At 44.5% G+C, this 15,153-nt stretch overlaps 2 protein-coding genes across 2 annotated transcripts in view; both read right to left on the bottom strand.

Moving 5' to 3' along the window:
* Positions 1-5,473: 5,473 nt before the first annotated feature.
* LOC106647547 (uncharacterized) lies at positions 5,474-8,162 on the bottom strand. Its single transcript, XM_089594846.1, has 2 exons — positions 6,612-8,162; positions 5,474-6,575 (listed from the first exon to the last, which is right to left on the bottom strand). The coding sequence occupies exons 1-2, from the start codon at positions 7,985-7,987 to the stop codon at positions 5,594-5,596; spliced, it is 2,358 nt and encodes a 785-aa protein (XP_089450972.1). The 5' UTR covers positions 7,988-8,162; the 3' UTR covers positions 5,474-5,593.
* The window catches only part of Ptp36E (protein tyrosine phosphatase 36E), a 101,291-nt gene continuing 94,299 nt past the window's right edge, over positions 8,162-15,153 (bottom strand). The window contains exons 5-14 of the mRNA XM_089594450.1: positions 14,052-14,128; positions 13,720-13,854; positions 11,519-11,659; positions 11,272-11,432; positions 10,852-10,987; positions 9,835-10,084; positions 9,429-9,505; positions 9,091-9,330; positions 8,370-8,714; positions 8,162-8,257 (exon numbers count right to left, since the gene is read on the bottom strand). Coding sequence (XP_089450576.1) covers positions 8,177-8,257; positions 8,370-8,714; positions 9,091-9,330; positions 9,429-9,505; positions 9,835-10,084; positions 10,852-10,987; positions 11,272-11,432; positions 11,519-11,659; positions 13,720-13,854; positions 14,052-14,128 — 1,643 coding nt within the window. The 3' untranslated portion in view covers positions 8,162-8,176. The remainder of the gene's footprint in view (positions 8,258-8,369; positions 8,715-9,090; positions 9,331-9,428; positions 9,506-9,834; positions 10,085-10,851; positions 10,988-11,271; positions 11,433-11,518; positions 11,660-13,719; positions 13,855-14,051; positions 14,129-15,153) is intronic.

Genomic DNA, 15,153 nt, shown 5'->3' with positions numbered 1-15,153 from the left:
GTATATTGACGTGACCAGCGCACGCAAAGCTCATCATTTTGTTTAACTTTTTTCTCCAAGTAAGTATATATAAGTACATCAGCACTCCGCACGCGTTGGTCTTTTACCGTAATACAGTCGCAATAATAGCTTGATAGGAAAACCTTAATATAATACTGTTCTTTTGTTTTGTTTTAAATCAGAAAAACAATTACGTGCACTTTTACTTTTGCGTATTTGTGCCACACACGTGTTTTTACGCGCAGGTGTGTATCATAGCAACTCGACCATGTACAACCTTGACAATTAAGTATATGAGAGTTGGTTGTAGCGCGATAATCGCTGCGCATATACTTACACTTATTTTTATTGAGACGAGCTGTATATGGCTCTAGTCCACTTTTTTCCCAAATGGATCGGAGTTTGCCGGAAAGTATGAGAGCATTTCGTCCCGAACGAGATGCACCGGCAACTTTGCCGATCCTCGGCGCTAACAAACGAGTGCGTCATGACAATAATATTATGTGACTGGGTGTCCATGGCTGTTGTAAAAAAAATTTGAGTTTATCGGCGGAAGTAGCGCCTTGTGTATACACATGCATCGTGCGTATATGCACCTCGTGTATACAGAGACACGCCCGTGTCCCCGATAGCGAGGGGGCATCTCGGTTCATGCAAATCCGAGGTGCGATAGCACAGATATTGATGTACTTGGAGAAAGAGGCCTCGATTTTTTTCTGTATTTGTTTATTGGTACTTCAGTCCCGGTATTAAGGTAACATTTCCCTTGCCACTATCGCGGCCGAGAGGTTTTACCCGGCTTTGACTCATGGAAATTCCGGACGAGCTGATTTTTTTTTTTCCCACCTCTAAACGGTGTTTGTCCGATGCCCGAGTTGTTTGCTCGTTTGGAGAAAGGCAAAACCGTGATAAGGAGCAATAACGCGTCCATTCGATGCTCATTTCCACTGAAATTTCCCTAGTTTTCGTGAAAATCGTCTACGAAAATACCGATACTTCGATCGGTTTTGTGGAAACGATTAGTAGATTTTGTGGAAACAATACCTAAGTAGATGATTTCGTAAAAGCGTAAAGTACAACCGTAAAACTGTGCACACCGAGCCTTTAGAAAGATATTTTCACTGTGCACAGCGTTTGGTAATTGATCCATTAAGATAAAATTAGAGCTATCGGCCGGAACGCATTTATCGTCACAGAGGGTTTGAAGAGAAATCGAAGCCTCCGCTGCCTTTGCCGATACGAAGGTACGTCAGGCTAATTATTGAGAAATCGTATGCGTCAATCAATTTTGAACGTGTTATCTATATATCCATAAGGTCACGTGTACATGATTAACTTTGAAAATAATATTTTCAAAATACGAAAGCGCAAACATCCCGGCGATAAGCAGCAAAGGAGCAAAATTACCATAGAACACCTTTTAGTTTGGAAATCCTTTTGTATGAGCCCGTGGCTGGTTGAAGCTCATGTTTCCATATTTTCTATCAATGCATTCGTGTAATTTAAAAGGACATATGGGTGGACCTCGATCAGCCACAGGCGCGTATAGGAGAAGACTCGAAGATTAGTATGCGCTCGTGTAAAGACTTGACAAATCTCGCGTGTGGCTCGCACGGGCGGCAGTTTCTTTTTCAATAATTTTACGCTTCTCGAAGCGCGAAGATTGAGTTTTCAGCGAGCGCCTCTTCGTTTTTTTTTTTTTTTTTTAACTGTCGCGTTGGGCAGAACAATGCGTCGGTCATTTCTTCACTGATGTGAGGAAATTCTCACGCTTTTCGTAGCGGTCAAGGTCAGAAGACGGTTGTTAGATTTTTTTTTTTTCTCATTACTGGATACTCCAAGGTCGGGAGCTAAGATTTTTATTTGACGCTTGAGTGAGACGTCAAGTTTTTGTGATGATAAATTAGCGAAAAAGTATACAGTGGGGATATTTGAGAGTAAGAGTATTATAATTAAATATCATAATTTATTCGTGGGTGCTTGAGTTTTTCAGTGGGCGTACGCTCCGCCAAATGTGGCGCCATCTATCAGTGCATTACACATGGTTTTCGTTGTTGGTAAAGCTCGTCAGTTACCGACTGTCGTTATTATTATATTACCAACACGCAGATAACAATGATTATGTGTTTATGATAACACAGGTTTCGGCAACTTGGCCGGTGCCCTCTGTAGGTATCAAATTTTGTGCATTATCGATCGTAGGTAATATTGGCATGCAATCTGCTGTCGGTATGCATTAAAAAAATCCATTTTCATTATTGATATATGGTAAGTATTTGATGAGACATATTTTTTTTTACATTTACCTATAGGTTGTTGACTTATCAAAAATCTTACTGTGATTCAATGAAAATTGAGCACATAAGTAAGTGTAGGATAGGTATCGAATGCAGCAATGCCTCGTATTTTTGTTTTTTCTATGTATTTTTATTATTTACAATATATCAATTTATTTCATCTAACGGATTATTAAATATCACACTGTTTATAAAACGTCTGTCAATTTATTTATCTATTTATTTTTGCACATATCAAACAAATCTTGTCATTAAAAAACCCGACATAAATTTCATCTCTTCAATTTTTGTTATGTAAACAAACCAACGTCAATATACTGCTTAGCAACGATCAACGGTTTACCATAATTTTTAATTACCTCCACTCGTCTAACACACTTCACATATAATTTTTAAATCCATACAAAACGCATTAACTGCATTCATTTATAGGTGCGCATGTTTGATCATGCGAATATCCATAGTTTTGCTAACAGGTAGATATTCATAGTTCGTAACAGTTAATATTAAAATTTGGTCTGAAACGTACGTAATACATAAAAAAGCCACAGGCGTGTGTGTCACACTTATTCTCTTAGAACACACTTTTTGCACAATCGATTTACAATCGCACGATATATATATATATGTATATTCGTAACAATTACTATATTCCATATAATTAAAATCAACAAAATCATTATACATATGTAACTATTGAACTATCATGTATAATGATATATTTTTCAACTGTATCTCTTCTTCCAACGCGTCACGCTCAACGTGTCGCACAAAATAAATAAACAACAATTAAAGAAACAACCAATGTTTTTCCTTCTTTATTGTCACAAAAAAATATAAAAAAATTCGTCCCAAGCGAACAAATAAACAAATAAATGGTATACGTTTGCGGGCAAACCCGAAACGTGACAAATATTCTTCCAACTATTATGGAACCAAAGAAAAAAAAAAAAAAAAAAAAAAAAAAAAAGAATACTTATGGTGAACTTAATACTGAAATAATACTCTTCGCACTTTGCTGCTCACACGAGTTTCCGTACACCTACATACTCTTTTCTTTCAACCCACTTTGTATAAACAATTGACGCTAAACCATCTCGCCAGCGAGTGAAGTGATTTTTGCCGAAAAAATTAATCGCTGCAACGTTTGAAAATCTCGAGGAGGACAGCTGACGCGGTGGACGGATTGCTGTCGAGCGAAAATAAAGCTCCGGCCAAACTCGAAGCAACGCTTACTTATATCCCGCTGCAAATTCAACAAAACTCGTGACCGCGAAATCCGTGAAAGGACTCGCGTTTGCAAAACTTGTGTGGAAACAAAGGTGCGTATAAAAACAAATAAATATTGATGCCTCGGAGCACCAGAAAAGGCAAATGACTCGCTAAACTTGTACACTCGTCACACTCACTCGATACTTATAAATATATTTCATATTTATATATAATTATATTCGTGATGCGTAATATATGTATATATATAGATCCATTTTATAAAAGTAACATCACGTCAACACACAATATTGTAATGTAATATAATAAAGTCGTATATCTTTTTATTTATTTTTTTTTATTCTTTATTTTTCCTCGTTTTGGCACGTCTAGTTTTCACTCTCTGCAACTATGGTACACATACAGGATCTCAATCGCGATTTACACGTATAGATGCGCGTCAAGAGTTATACACACGATGAATACGTATTATTATGCATATACAAGATTTATTATAGAAATGGACGAAAAGGATCGTACGAACGCGCGAGTAATTCGTTTACTTCCAGTATTGTATATATATATATATATATATATAGAGCGCGCGGTGGCTCAGTCGGCTAGGTTGTGGATTGGCACGCGGGAGACCATTCGATTCCCGGCCAGTGCGACTTTTTCGGGCAAGTACCTCTGTGATTTTTATCATGTGCTTTTTCACCACGCAATGCTCCTCGAGGAGGGTTTAGTTTAGGTGACCTTCTCGCAGCATAATTGCCTAATTTCCCTCTACCCCCCCTCCCAGTAATGGGAGGCCTCCCTCCCTCTTCCCTTCCTTCTCCCAAGTGCTAAGTGCCCATAGTAGTGTCTTTATTAAAGGAGCCGGACGTAGAGCACTCTAATAAAAAAAAAATATATATATATATATTATATAATTATACTTGTGTGCTCTCTTGTTTTCTATGCAACGTCAAGTCCTAAAGGTACTGCATCATAAATCAATTATGACGTAAGAACATTCGCTTAAACATTAACGGTTAGAACTTGCGTTTATCTATGTATGTATATATATATATATATACATATATATATATATATGAATATTTATAATATTTATATAGTTTATACTTTCCTTACAATCAGAGCTTTTCTCACCATGTATATATATATATATATATGTCTATGCTGCTAGAAAAATCACAAGAGGAACGTATAACGACCATTTTTATTTATTTATTTATTTTTTAATTTTTTGCTATTTTGTGCATTTGGTATCGCGCGACACAAGTGTCGTTGTAGTTGAGCACATGAAGAAAGTGCCGATTAGTATTTTTAAACGATATTCGGTCGGCGACACTGGCTCTCTTTTCTATATCTTTCTTTGATCATGCTTTGTTCTAAGGACGATTTTTGTTCACACTCCGGATGGAAAATCATCGACATGCCCGACTTGACATCAATGCTATTATTTTTCTACACGGACAAGGCACTGCGCAATAAAGTGATTTTTTTGTTTGGTTTTTTGTTTATTTTTCAAGTCACCCCATTCGGTAAGTAAAGACTCTCTTGTTTGCAACGAAAAATGTTTCCTCTATGTAACGTCAGATAGAAATTTTTAATAAAGTTCCAAGCCTACGAGAGACATAGTAGGACTTGACATATATACATATAAAAAGTACCAAAAACGATTTTAATAAATCGTTACGAGGAAATTCAAATTATCGTTAAATTTGCATTAAAAAAAAAAACTTGATCGAGTTTTTCTGCTGATCAACTTTGAACCATTTCGTTGCAAATTCATATCTTTTACGTTTGATCAGCTTACAATAAAAGAAAAAAAAACTTTTCGCCAAAAGTGAGAAAACACACGAATAAACAAATAATTTCCCACAAACAGAAAAAACAACGCGTTGGTCTCTCACAGCTAGCGACGGTAACTCTACAAATGAACAACAGCGAGAATGGAAAGGAAAAAAAAAAAATAAAAAAAATATCAACCCCCGTACACGCAACGTCAACGATAGAAAAGTGGTCCGAAAAGTCAGAGGGAACTCGAGACTTCACGCGTCGTCAGCCCCTCTGCCCGACCACTACAGCGGCAGGCACTTGGCCTTCTTCTGCACGGCGAGCTCCTTGCACTCAACCTTACCGGCAGCGAAGCTCTCCTGCTTGACCGTCTCCTCCACCGAGATCCTCCCGAGCCGCTTCTTCATCCGAAACGGCGTTGCCACCTTGGGCGCCTCCGAAGCCTCGGTCCTCCTCCTCGGCCCGACCTCCTCCTCGGCCGACCTCGGGCTCTTGCTCCGCTCCCTCGGCCCCTTTCCCCCCGGCTTCAGCTCGCCCCTCCTCCCCCCTGCCTTCTTCGACTGCGCCTCCGGCTTGGCCTCGCTCTCCTCCGGCGAGTTGAACACGTCCGAGCTGTAGCTCCTCGAGTCGCTCGTCACCAACTCCGTCACCTCCTCTGACCGAGGACCCCTTCCCAGGGACGACACGTGCCTCGGCCCCGCCGTCGACCCGTCCTCGTCGCCGTCATCCAAGCTTTTCCCCCTCGACGACTGCCTCAAGCTGTTCTCCCTCTCCACCGACAGGCAAAACTCCCGGTCGGTCAGTAGAACCCGCCTGGGAAAGTTCGACCCCGCCGTGGCGTCCACCTCCGAGTACGTCTCGCTCGGCGTCCTCAGCTGGCTCTTGACCCTCTGGAGCTCCGTGAGCAGGTCCAGGGTCTCCTGGGACGGCTCGTGCGGTAGCCTCCGCGCCACCGGCTCTTCCGGCTGGTAGTTCGAGTGCTCGATGCCCTGCTGCTTCCTCAGCACCGAGCGATTCCTCAAGCGCCGACCACCACCACCACCACTGTCCTCTGAATCGAGCGTTGCACCGGCGGGCTTGGTCTCCGCGGACTTTGACCGAGCCTTGGGCGAGCCCTCCACCCTGGCCTCCTTGCACGACAAGCCGAGGTCGAACGAGGGCGAGCCGTTCCTCTCGCGTCCCCCCACGAGCCGCTTCAGGGCGTTCGAGGAGCAGCCCCGGGTGCGCAGCTTGAACTCGGCGTACGACTCCTTGAACACCTCCTGGCTGCCGTCGAACTTGTCGCGCCCCTGCTGCAGGTGCCGCGTGCTCGAGGCCACGGACGAGACGACGGACGAGCTCGAGCCGAGCTTACCGTTCACCTTGCCCCCGATCTCGGCGAACACGGGGGTGGCGACCCTGCCCGAGGCCAGACTGTCGGTCGAGTGGGTCTCGAAGCGCTCGAACCGGCTCTTGCGCTTGTCGAGGATCTCGTCGGAGGATTGCCGGCCACCGGTGCCCCGCCGCCCTACTTCGAGCTCCTTGTACACGGCAGTCACCTTTTCCGGGGTCACCGAGTGCGTCCTCTTGGTCGGGGAGTTGGGGACGCTCGGCGGCTCCTTTCCCTTGATAGTCGGGCACCCGTTGCCCCAGTCAAGGTGGGGGGAGGAGTCGCTCGCCGAGTACGCGATGATCTCCTCGCTGGTGGTCACGCGGCACCTCACGAGCTCGGCCGCGCTCGACGTCGTCGTATCCCCGCTCTCCGCCATCGTCCCCGACTCGAGCACGTCGTCCAGGGATGCGCCCCTCAAGGGATCCCGGCGTCCCTTGCTTGGGAGCCCGTCCTCCAAATCCTCCGTCTCGAACGAGTACATCTTCAGGAGGAAGTTGCGGCCCGAGCGACGCCGCTCCCCCGTCGAGAAGCTCCGTATCTCGGCCCTGCGCTGCTCCTGGGCCGTCTTGTTGTCCAGCCCGGCTGGCGGCTCCTCGGGTATCATAGCCGCCCCCTTGCGCTGCCTCGGGCTGCTGTCGAAGACGAACTTGTCCAGGGTCATGGATATGCCGATTTTCTTGAGGAAGGGCCTCTTGCGCTCCTTATCCGCCTGGGGGGGCCTCTCGTTGAGCCTCTCGGTGCTGTAGTTGGAGGAGTTGTCGCTGCTCTTGGAGCGGGCGCGTTTGTTCCTCGGGTGGGGCGTGAGGGGCGTCCGTGGGGTCAGTTGGGGACTGACGTTGGGGTTGGGGCAGGTCTCGTCGAGCAGGGCGATCGCGTCGTTTAGGTCCATGCAGGCCTTGCGCGGGACCACGGGGCCGCCGTCTCGGGGCGCCTCGCTCTCCATGCTGCTCGTGCGCGTGGACGCGGCCTCCGTTCCTCGGACCGAGCCGATGTCCAGGTCGCACGACTGGTTGTTGACGGGACACGGTGGCACCGTGGGCGGCGGGCTGTCTCTCGAAGCGAGCGACGACGCGTTCTCGTACCAGGGCTTGACTCTGAGGTCCTCGGGCCGCAAGGCTGGGGTGTTGATGCCTTGGAGAGGATTGAGGGTCGCGCTTCTGATCAGGTGGAACTTTGGCTCGCGGTGGGATGGCAGCGTCGTCGTGGTCGTCGTCGTGGATTGGCTCGCCGGTTCTGTCGCTATCGAGGCTGTGGATGACAATTGCTGGTGTTGCCGGTAAAGTTGTTGTTGGTGGTGCTGATCCATGATTTGGCGCCGATAGGTCGAACAGGTGGCGAAGTAGGGCACCGACGGTCTGGCCGTTTCGACGACGACCCGGCCTTGGGCGCAGGGTACCACCGGCTCGCCGTCCGCCGGAGCTTCCTCGGGCGTCAGGGGCAGAGCAGCGCCGCGGCCAAACTCGATGAACCACAGCTCGTCCCGCAACTCGCTTTCTCACTTCTTTTCGTTCATTTCTTTGTTCAGGTAGTGCAGCACGTAGTGCAGCACCAGATCGTAGCAGTACTTGTACTCGGTCTGTGGGGGGGAAAAACAGAGAAATAACCAGGAAATCGAGGAAAAGACTGAGAAATGAGAAAAAGTGCAAAATATGAATGGGTGGGTGGTGGGAAGTGAAGGGCAAACCGACCATGTTCTCGATGAGTTGGGGCCGGTGGCGTCGCACGGTCTTCACGGCCTGGAAGACGTCGACCTCGCCGTGCTGGATGACTTGCTCGATGCAAGCGTTGGCCGCGCAGTAGACGCCGCAGCGGCTCCTGCCGTCGGGGGAGACGACGGCCACGGGGCCGTAGTCGGTGCGCTGGCGCCAACGCTCGACCATGTTCATCAGCTCGACGAGGCTGTTGGTTGACGTTGGCACCTGCTGGCCCATGGGCCAACACGTCAGCTGGAACAGCTGGACTGTCTTCGGAGGTGCCTTCACGCCGGCCATCAGCTCCGTCAGCGAGACGATTTTTTTGTTTATTCGAAATACCTGCGTGGCCAAACCAAGTTGTTTACCAACGGACTTTTTTTTTTGTTACTAATATACATTCAATTTCAAACATCTCTTTTGACGTGGGCTCCCTTTGTTTACTTTAGCCCTTTCATTAAAATATTTTCAACATCTAGTGTCTTTGTTATACAATTATCGAATGAATGGTGCTTATCACGTAAGCTTAGAGGCTAATAAGTATACAACTAGTTGGAAAAAAAAAAAAATTATTCAAAACAATAAGGCAGTAAAGATAGATCGTAATTATCTAATTGCAAAAGTGAATTTTCTGGAATTGAATTCTCCATTGTTGTAAATAGCAAAAAATTAATCATCTTTCGGACAATAGGACGCACGTACGCGCTGCTGGACTTACCCAAGTCTTGATGTTGGTGTAGTGATTGTGGCTGATGTGGTCGATCGTGAATACGGGGCCGTATTTTTTGGAATGTCGACCCTCGGGCCAGAAGCTCGGGTAGTTGGCGGAGTTGGGCGGGGGTACGCACAGCACCACCACCGCCGAGCACTCGTAGTCGTAGACGAGAGACCAGAACTCGCCCAGGCAGCGCGTCACCGGCCACTCGGTCACTATGTACTCGCGCGGCTTGGTGTAACCCTGCGATTGATGCGCCATAAGGTGAGTTTGGCTTTTTATCATGAGATTTTTCATTTAAACGAGGCGTATTGATCGAATCGATCATCGAAGCTACTCACATCGACGAAAACCGCGTTTATGTAATCCGTGAACGTGTTGCCCTGGAAACTCGTCAAGTACGGTCGGAAATTATCAGCTGAAGCAAAAAGACAATTGTCATTGTAAAAGTTATCATCTTGCCAAAACAATCACTCGAAGAATCGGCTAGACCATTGCTCGACACAATCCCAACTTTTGGACTAAAGAAAACACATATTTTATTGCCGCTGTAGTTGGAGTGCCCAGCCAATCTGGCTCCTTGACATAATATATCATCGCACGCTCCTTTTTTTTCGTGCTCCCACATCTCCCAATAGGACCCGTACATCAAATATAAAAAAAAAAAAAAAAAAAACTCAGTTCCCAAGACAGTGAATGTGTACGCTATAAGAAAAAAAAAGAAAAAAAAAAAAAAAATGAACTCACGTGGCACAACGAGGACGTCGCGGTTCTTCTCGCGATTGTCGGCCCTGTGTCCTCCAGCGCAGTCGCCAATCGTAAATCTCGGCGTCTGCTTGCAGATTTGCTGGTACTCGCGCTGGTACTCGTTCATCTTCGTTATCGAGTTCTTCAGGCTCTTTTGCTTGAGCCGCGCCGACAGCTCCGAAACTGGGAACCACGACGCTCCGCAGACCACGAACTCCTCCAGCGTGTCGTACACAAATTTGTACTGCTCCTGCGTTTTTTGGAAGAAGCGTCAATTTTTACGTTACGACAAAATTGTCTTTCTTCTCTATTTACTAATTTTACTAGGATGATAAAGTGGTACGTGAAAGGGAAATGCAAAGGAAAAAAAGTTGTGCTGACGCACTTTTGTGTGGTATTACTTAGTTGACCCTATATTTTCTGATGACAAACGCTTCAAGTATACATGTCATGGTTTATAAATTAGTGATCCTAAGTAAACCATGTCAATGTCACTTAACCACACACTTAATTTAATGAGGTGACGCGAGATAAAATACAGTGTTGTACTAATAAATATTGACCAATACAGTCACATTAAATATTATTACAATATTCGTGTGGTAATAAAAAAAGTCAAATTTAAGATCTGGAAGCGTGTGTTTAAAATAATCTTGGGTAGTATAACGAAATAATTTACACGTGTAAATATTGAATGGCGATTGTACTTGGTTGAACATGAAAAACTTAAAAACCAAATGACAAAGTCAAAGATCTAATCAAGTTTTTTTATGATATCGTGTCTGACATAATACTGGTTTATACTACTACTGTAACGTATATACATTAATTGTATACGTTATGTTTGACCAACGGTTTACTTATCAAAAAATCAATGATCTTTATGGGGTCACGTCTGACGTAATACGGTGTATCACTACTAACAAAAAACGTGTGGGTAAAGTGAAATTTGCTCACGACGTTCTGCGGGGAAAATTAATGATCCGAAAAAAAAATAGACCAAAGTAAATACCTTACCACATTCTCTATGAGGCCTTTTCTACTCTGCCGGAGTTTTTTCATGTAACCAAACACGTCGAAGGAGTCCTCCTCTTCTGCCAGCTCCATGTTCGCGTCGATGGCCAAGAAAACACCCGAGCGTCCGCCACCGTCGCTGCGCATTTCACGATGGGCATCGATTATACGTCAGACATTGTAATTTCAATTTATACCGCGCGTCATGCGGCAATATGTGTTTCAGGAATATTTTCCATTAATTCGAAATTGATTTTTAAATGACAACAGCTCAGTTGGAAACTGCGTTAATTAAAAAAGTTTCGCCTCTCGTCATTAAAAAAAAAAAAAACATACATGTACATAATGGAGTGTACAAATGAAATTTATTTCAAGACGACAATCCGAACGGTAATTATAAGGCTATAGTCTTTGAGGACTCACTTGCAGTGCACAATCATGGGTCCGGCGTCGCTCTGCAGAATTGGCCCGACGACCGCGCGAACGCGTCTCCGGAATTCAAGCACCGCGTTGCTGAAGGGACACGTGTGCGAGTGCCATTCCGTGTAATGGAACTGCAGTATCGTTCGCTCCTCCTCGATGTTCTGCGAATCAGAGAATATTTGTTTTGCTCATCCGAAAAGCAACATCTTTCGAGAAGTCAAAAAAAAAAAAAAAAAAAAAAACTCACGTCTTTGTTGTCCTTTTTGTACAGCCTGATCGTTCGTATGTGGAAATTCGCCAATTCTTCTTCGTGCAGTACGGAGACACCGATGTCACCGTACTCCTCGTCTTTTTCTTTACTCGCCGGCCAGTACTGCATGCACATGACCTGCAAAAATATACCACATTTTTTTCTGGTTCTCAGTGATGAGTCGCCTTATAAATTTGTTAATTTTCTTTTCAACGATTGAAACCAAAAATTCTGTCACTTGATGTTAATGTGTAGTAATTGTACTGTCAATATGTTGTTTCATTTGAAAAGTTGGACATGATGATGAGTGTACTCCTTGTCAAGGAGTCGAATCATCAAGTATATACAAAGGGAAGGGAACTTTGTAGCCGATGTCGCTATCCAATACAGGAGGGTTAATCGAAAAGCACTTTTTGTCTGTGACCTACTTGGTGATTGTTAAATTCCTGCCCTTACCGTCGAACGCAATCTCGCTAAGTAAATGAGTTAAAAACTTTGGTCGAGAGGGAAGCACTTCTCGTGTCTCGAGGTTGTCAAGGCCCTAGTTGCGGGTCGAGGGGGTGAAGAATTTTTCATAAAACAGCCCTCGTAACTTTCGACCTTTCCCCGATCGTACGTTTTCCTAGACGACCTCTGTCTCGATTCGCCGGGGTTGATTTTACGGCCCGCGTTGATGGCCTTTCTTTGCGATGAGTTTGCCAACAGAGCAAATTGTCTGACCATCTTTTTTTTTTTTTTTTTTTTTTCTTGCTCTAAAACCCGCATCATCTTTGAAGTAGCATTTAAAATGAAAAATGCAAACTGTTTTCCCCAGATATTTTATTCGAAAAAATGCAGCAGCCAATAAGGTCACTTGGGACAATGTTGTCAACTCGAAAAACCGAAAAACAAGGGTATCCGCTACGTGAGTCGCAAAGAAAAGAAGAGGAGCAAGTTTCCAAAGACTCAAACTCGGATATTGCCAAGCGTAGAAAAACACACACACACACCCACGCAGTCGCCCCCAAGAGTCGGAGAGAAATCTCAACTTGGCAAAACAGGGGGAAACGTCACTGTCAATTTCTCTCAAAGGCCCCGCCCCCCGTCGGGCTCACAGTCGCGACGTTTGATTGGAGCGCCATTGGTTAGGAAAAATTTCATTTTTCGCGTGCCTCTGATGCTCGAGTCGGCAGGAAAGTTGGCCAATTTCGCGTACGGAAAAGTACACCCCAAGTCCTTCTCTCCACCACTTACTCGAAACCGGTGGGAGTTTCCATTCTTTGACTTTTTCCGCATACCTATACTCTCCTTTCCCTCCACCCGGGAAAAAGTTGAGAAAAAGACGTTAAGCTTCGAGAGCTTGTTTCGTTCGATGACCAAAGGTATTTCACATAGTGGCGTTACAGTAATAACGATAATTGATGGGTATACACAGACACACAATGAAACGTGATAAGCACAGGCGGGACAGCCGATGAAAGTACAATCGGCTTGTATGATTATCGATATCCCACGGAAGCGACGTGTCGCCCAAACAAATCAAACGAAATTAGATTAATCATCGAGGCGGGGGTGTAGTTGGAAACAAACACTGAGCCCTCACGAATATCCACACGTGGGTGTACCGTGTGTAACAAAGACAAGAGAGACACAAACTTTTCGACACTCGGAGGAGGAAAAAAAAAAAAAAAAAAAAAAACGTAATAATATAACGCGTCGTTGTACGGAAAGACGTGAGGAGAAGAAGAAGATACGACGCGCCCGAAAGTTCACCACTGACTAGGAGATACGCGCGTGCGAGGGGGTGGGCGTAGAATCGAGCGAGCCTTAAGTAACTAGTTCGTAACAAGTTGGCTGTAACTCGCTTGGAACAGCCGTACGACTGAGGAGGACAGGAACGGAGGGACCTCCTGTTTGTCGAGGATAGGAAGGGTACGGACGGATCGTAACAAAATTAAGAACCGCGTCGATTTCTTGTCTTGTGTGTTTTCTCCTTTGAGGCCTCTCATTTGACAAGTACGTCTCGTGCATTGAGTTAAAAGGCGCTTTTCAGAGCCATAGAGGCGGTCCTATTCATGCAGGGTGTAGCGAAAGAAGGTTTCCTTGAGTTCGGGAACTTTTTTAAATTATTCAAAAGAATTTTGAAAGAGGAGAAAAGAAAAACGTTCTTCTTATTATAATACGTTAAAGGTGTTCAAGAAATGAATTCATGTGCTTACCTTGATAAAGTCGAACGTCTTCGTTAGCATGACTATACACGCAGCTTTCACCTGCCAAACCATTCGCCAGAATTCTATGACTGTGGTCTCCATGGGTCCCTGAGTTACGATGTAGGCATTGGGTTTCAATAAGCTCTGCGAACCGATGGAAATACAAAAAAAAAAAAAAAATCAGATGGACTACATTTTTTTTTTTTTTTTTTTCGTATGGCACGGTGTATTACTCAATAATTTGTTTCTCAATAAATTTGCCATCAGTACGAATAATGGAACAAAACAAATCTCAAAACTACAACGTTTCAAACATGAATTTCTAAGATTAGTGTGCTTACATCGACGTACGACGCGTTCACGTAATCCGAGTCAGGTTGGCCCTTTATCGTTTCTAAAACCACTCTGTTGTAGTCGTCTGTAAAAAATATTATTAAGTTATAGTCATTGAAAGTTTTGAATTAAACAGTTAACTTTGAGTTTACGAGGAAATTTCAAAATTTCATTAAAAAAGTTCCAAGCACCCCGACTGTTTGTCCCTAAAACCAGTAACCAGAGTCAAGCATCAAAGCCAACAAGTTCGAGTAAACATTTGTCGCGTTCTCTCAAACTCGTTACCAGCCATGTACCAGCCGCTGAAATCACAACCGCCCGGAGAAAAGATTCATGAGAGAAGAAAAAAGGACATCCCCTCAAGAGGGGAGGAGAAAAGCACCTTTGCCGGACCCTTTTTTCCTCGGAAAAATAAGCCGTTCTTTTACGGAAAGAGCCCCGTGTTCCTGCAGCGAAGAAACAACGGGATGCTACGGGCTCGAGCGCAAATTGCTCTGCTCTCACAAAAGAAAAACGCGTCTAGGAGACCCGAGAGCTGCCAAAGGACGCGAGCGTCGCGAGAAACGTAGTTACGTGATGCGAAGTGCCTCTCGAAGAAGTGCTTTTTTCCTCCTCTTGCACGCTGGGCTTTTCACGTGTCGGTTTTGCACACCATCCGATTGCTGTCCATCCATGTGTCTGTTTGTGGTATACGACCAGGTAAATGAGGAATAATTAATTATAACGTTAACGTAAGTTAATTAATACAAGTATACCTTATTTCTTATTTTGTAAGCCCAAGTAAGGATCTTGCATTTTTTTAATGATTGATGTCTGATGTAAAATTCTCCTATACTACTGTATTGTGTATTAAATGTAAGCGAGCTTAGGCATAAGTTTGCATGAAAATATATGATCTTAGAAGTACTGAGTCAAAGTAAATATCTCAATAAATTATTTCTGGGGTCATGTCTGACGTAACATTGTCTAGTACTACTTAATCATCATGTGTGTATTTACCTATTGCTTCTAATCGTGATGCGCTAAATGTAAGAAACCAAAAAATGACTTAAAGTAAAGATCATGTTCTTTTATGATTTTTCCTGACGTAGTACTATCTTATACTACTGT

This window comes from Copidosoma floridanum, unplaced genomic scaffold (genome assembly GCF_036245765.1).
Source record: "Copidosoma floridanum isolate Cflo_tuat_1 unplaced genomic scaffold, Cflo_Japanese_pri ptg000021l, whole genome shotgun sequence".
Taxonomy (NCBI): domain Eukaryota; kingdom Metazoa; phylum Arthropoda; class Insecta; order Hymenoptera; family Encyrtidae; genus Copidosoma; species Copidosoma floridanum.
The sequence above is the reverse complement of the archived record's forward strand: the minus strand, read 5'-3'. Positions and strand labels throughout refer to the sequence as shown.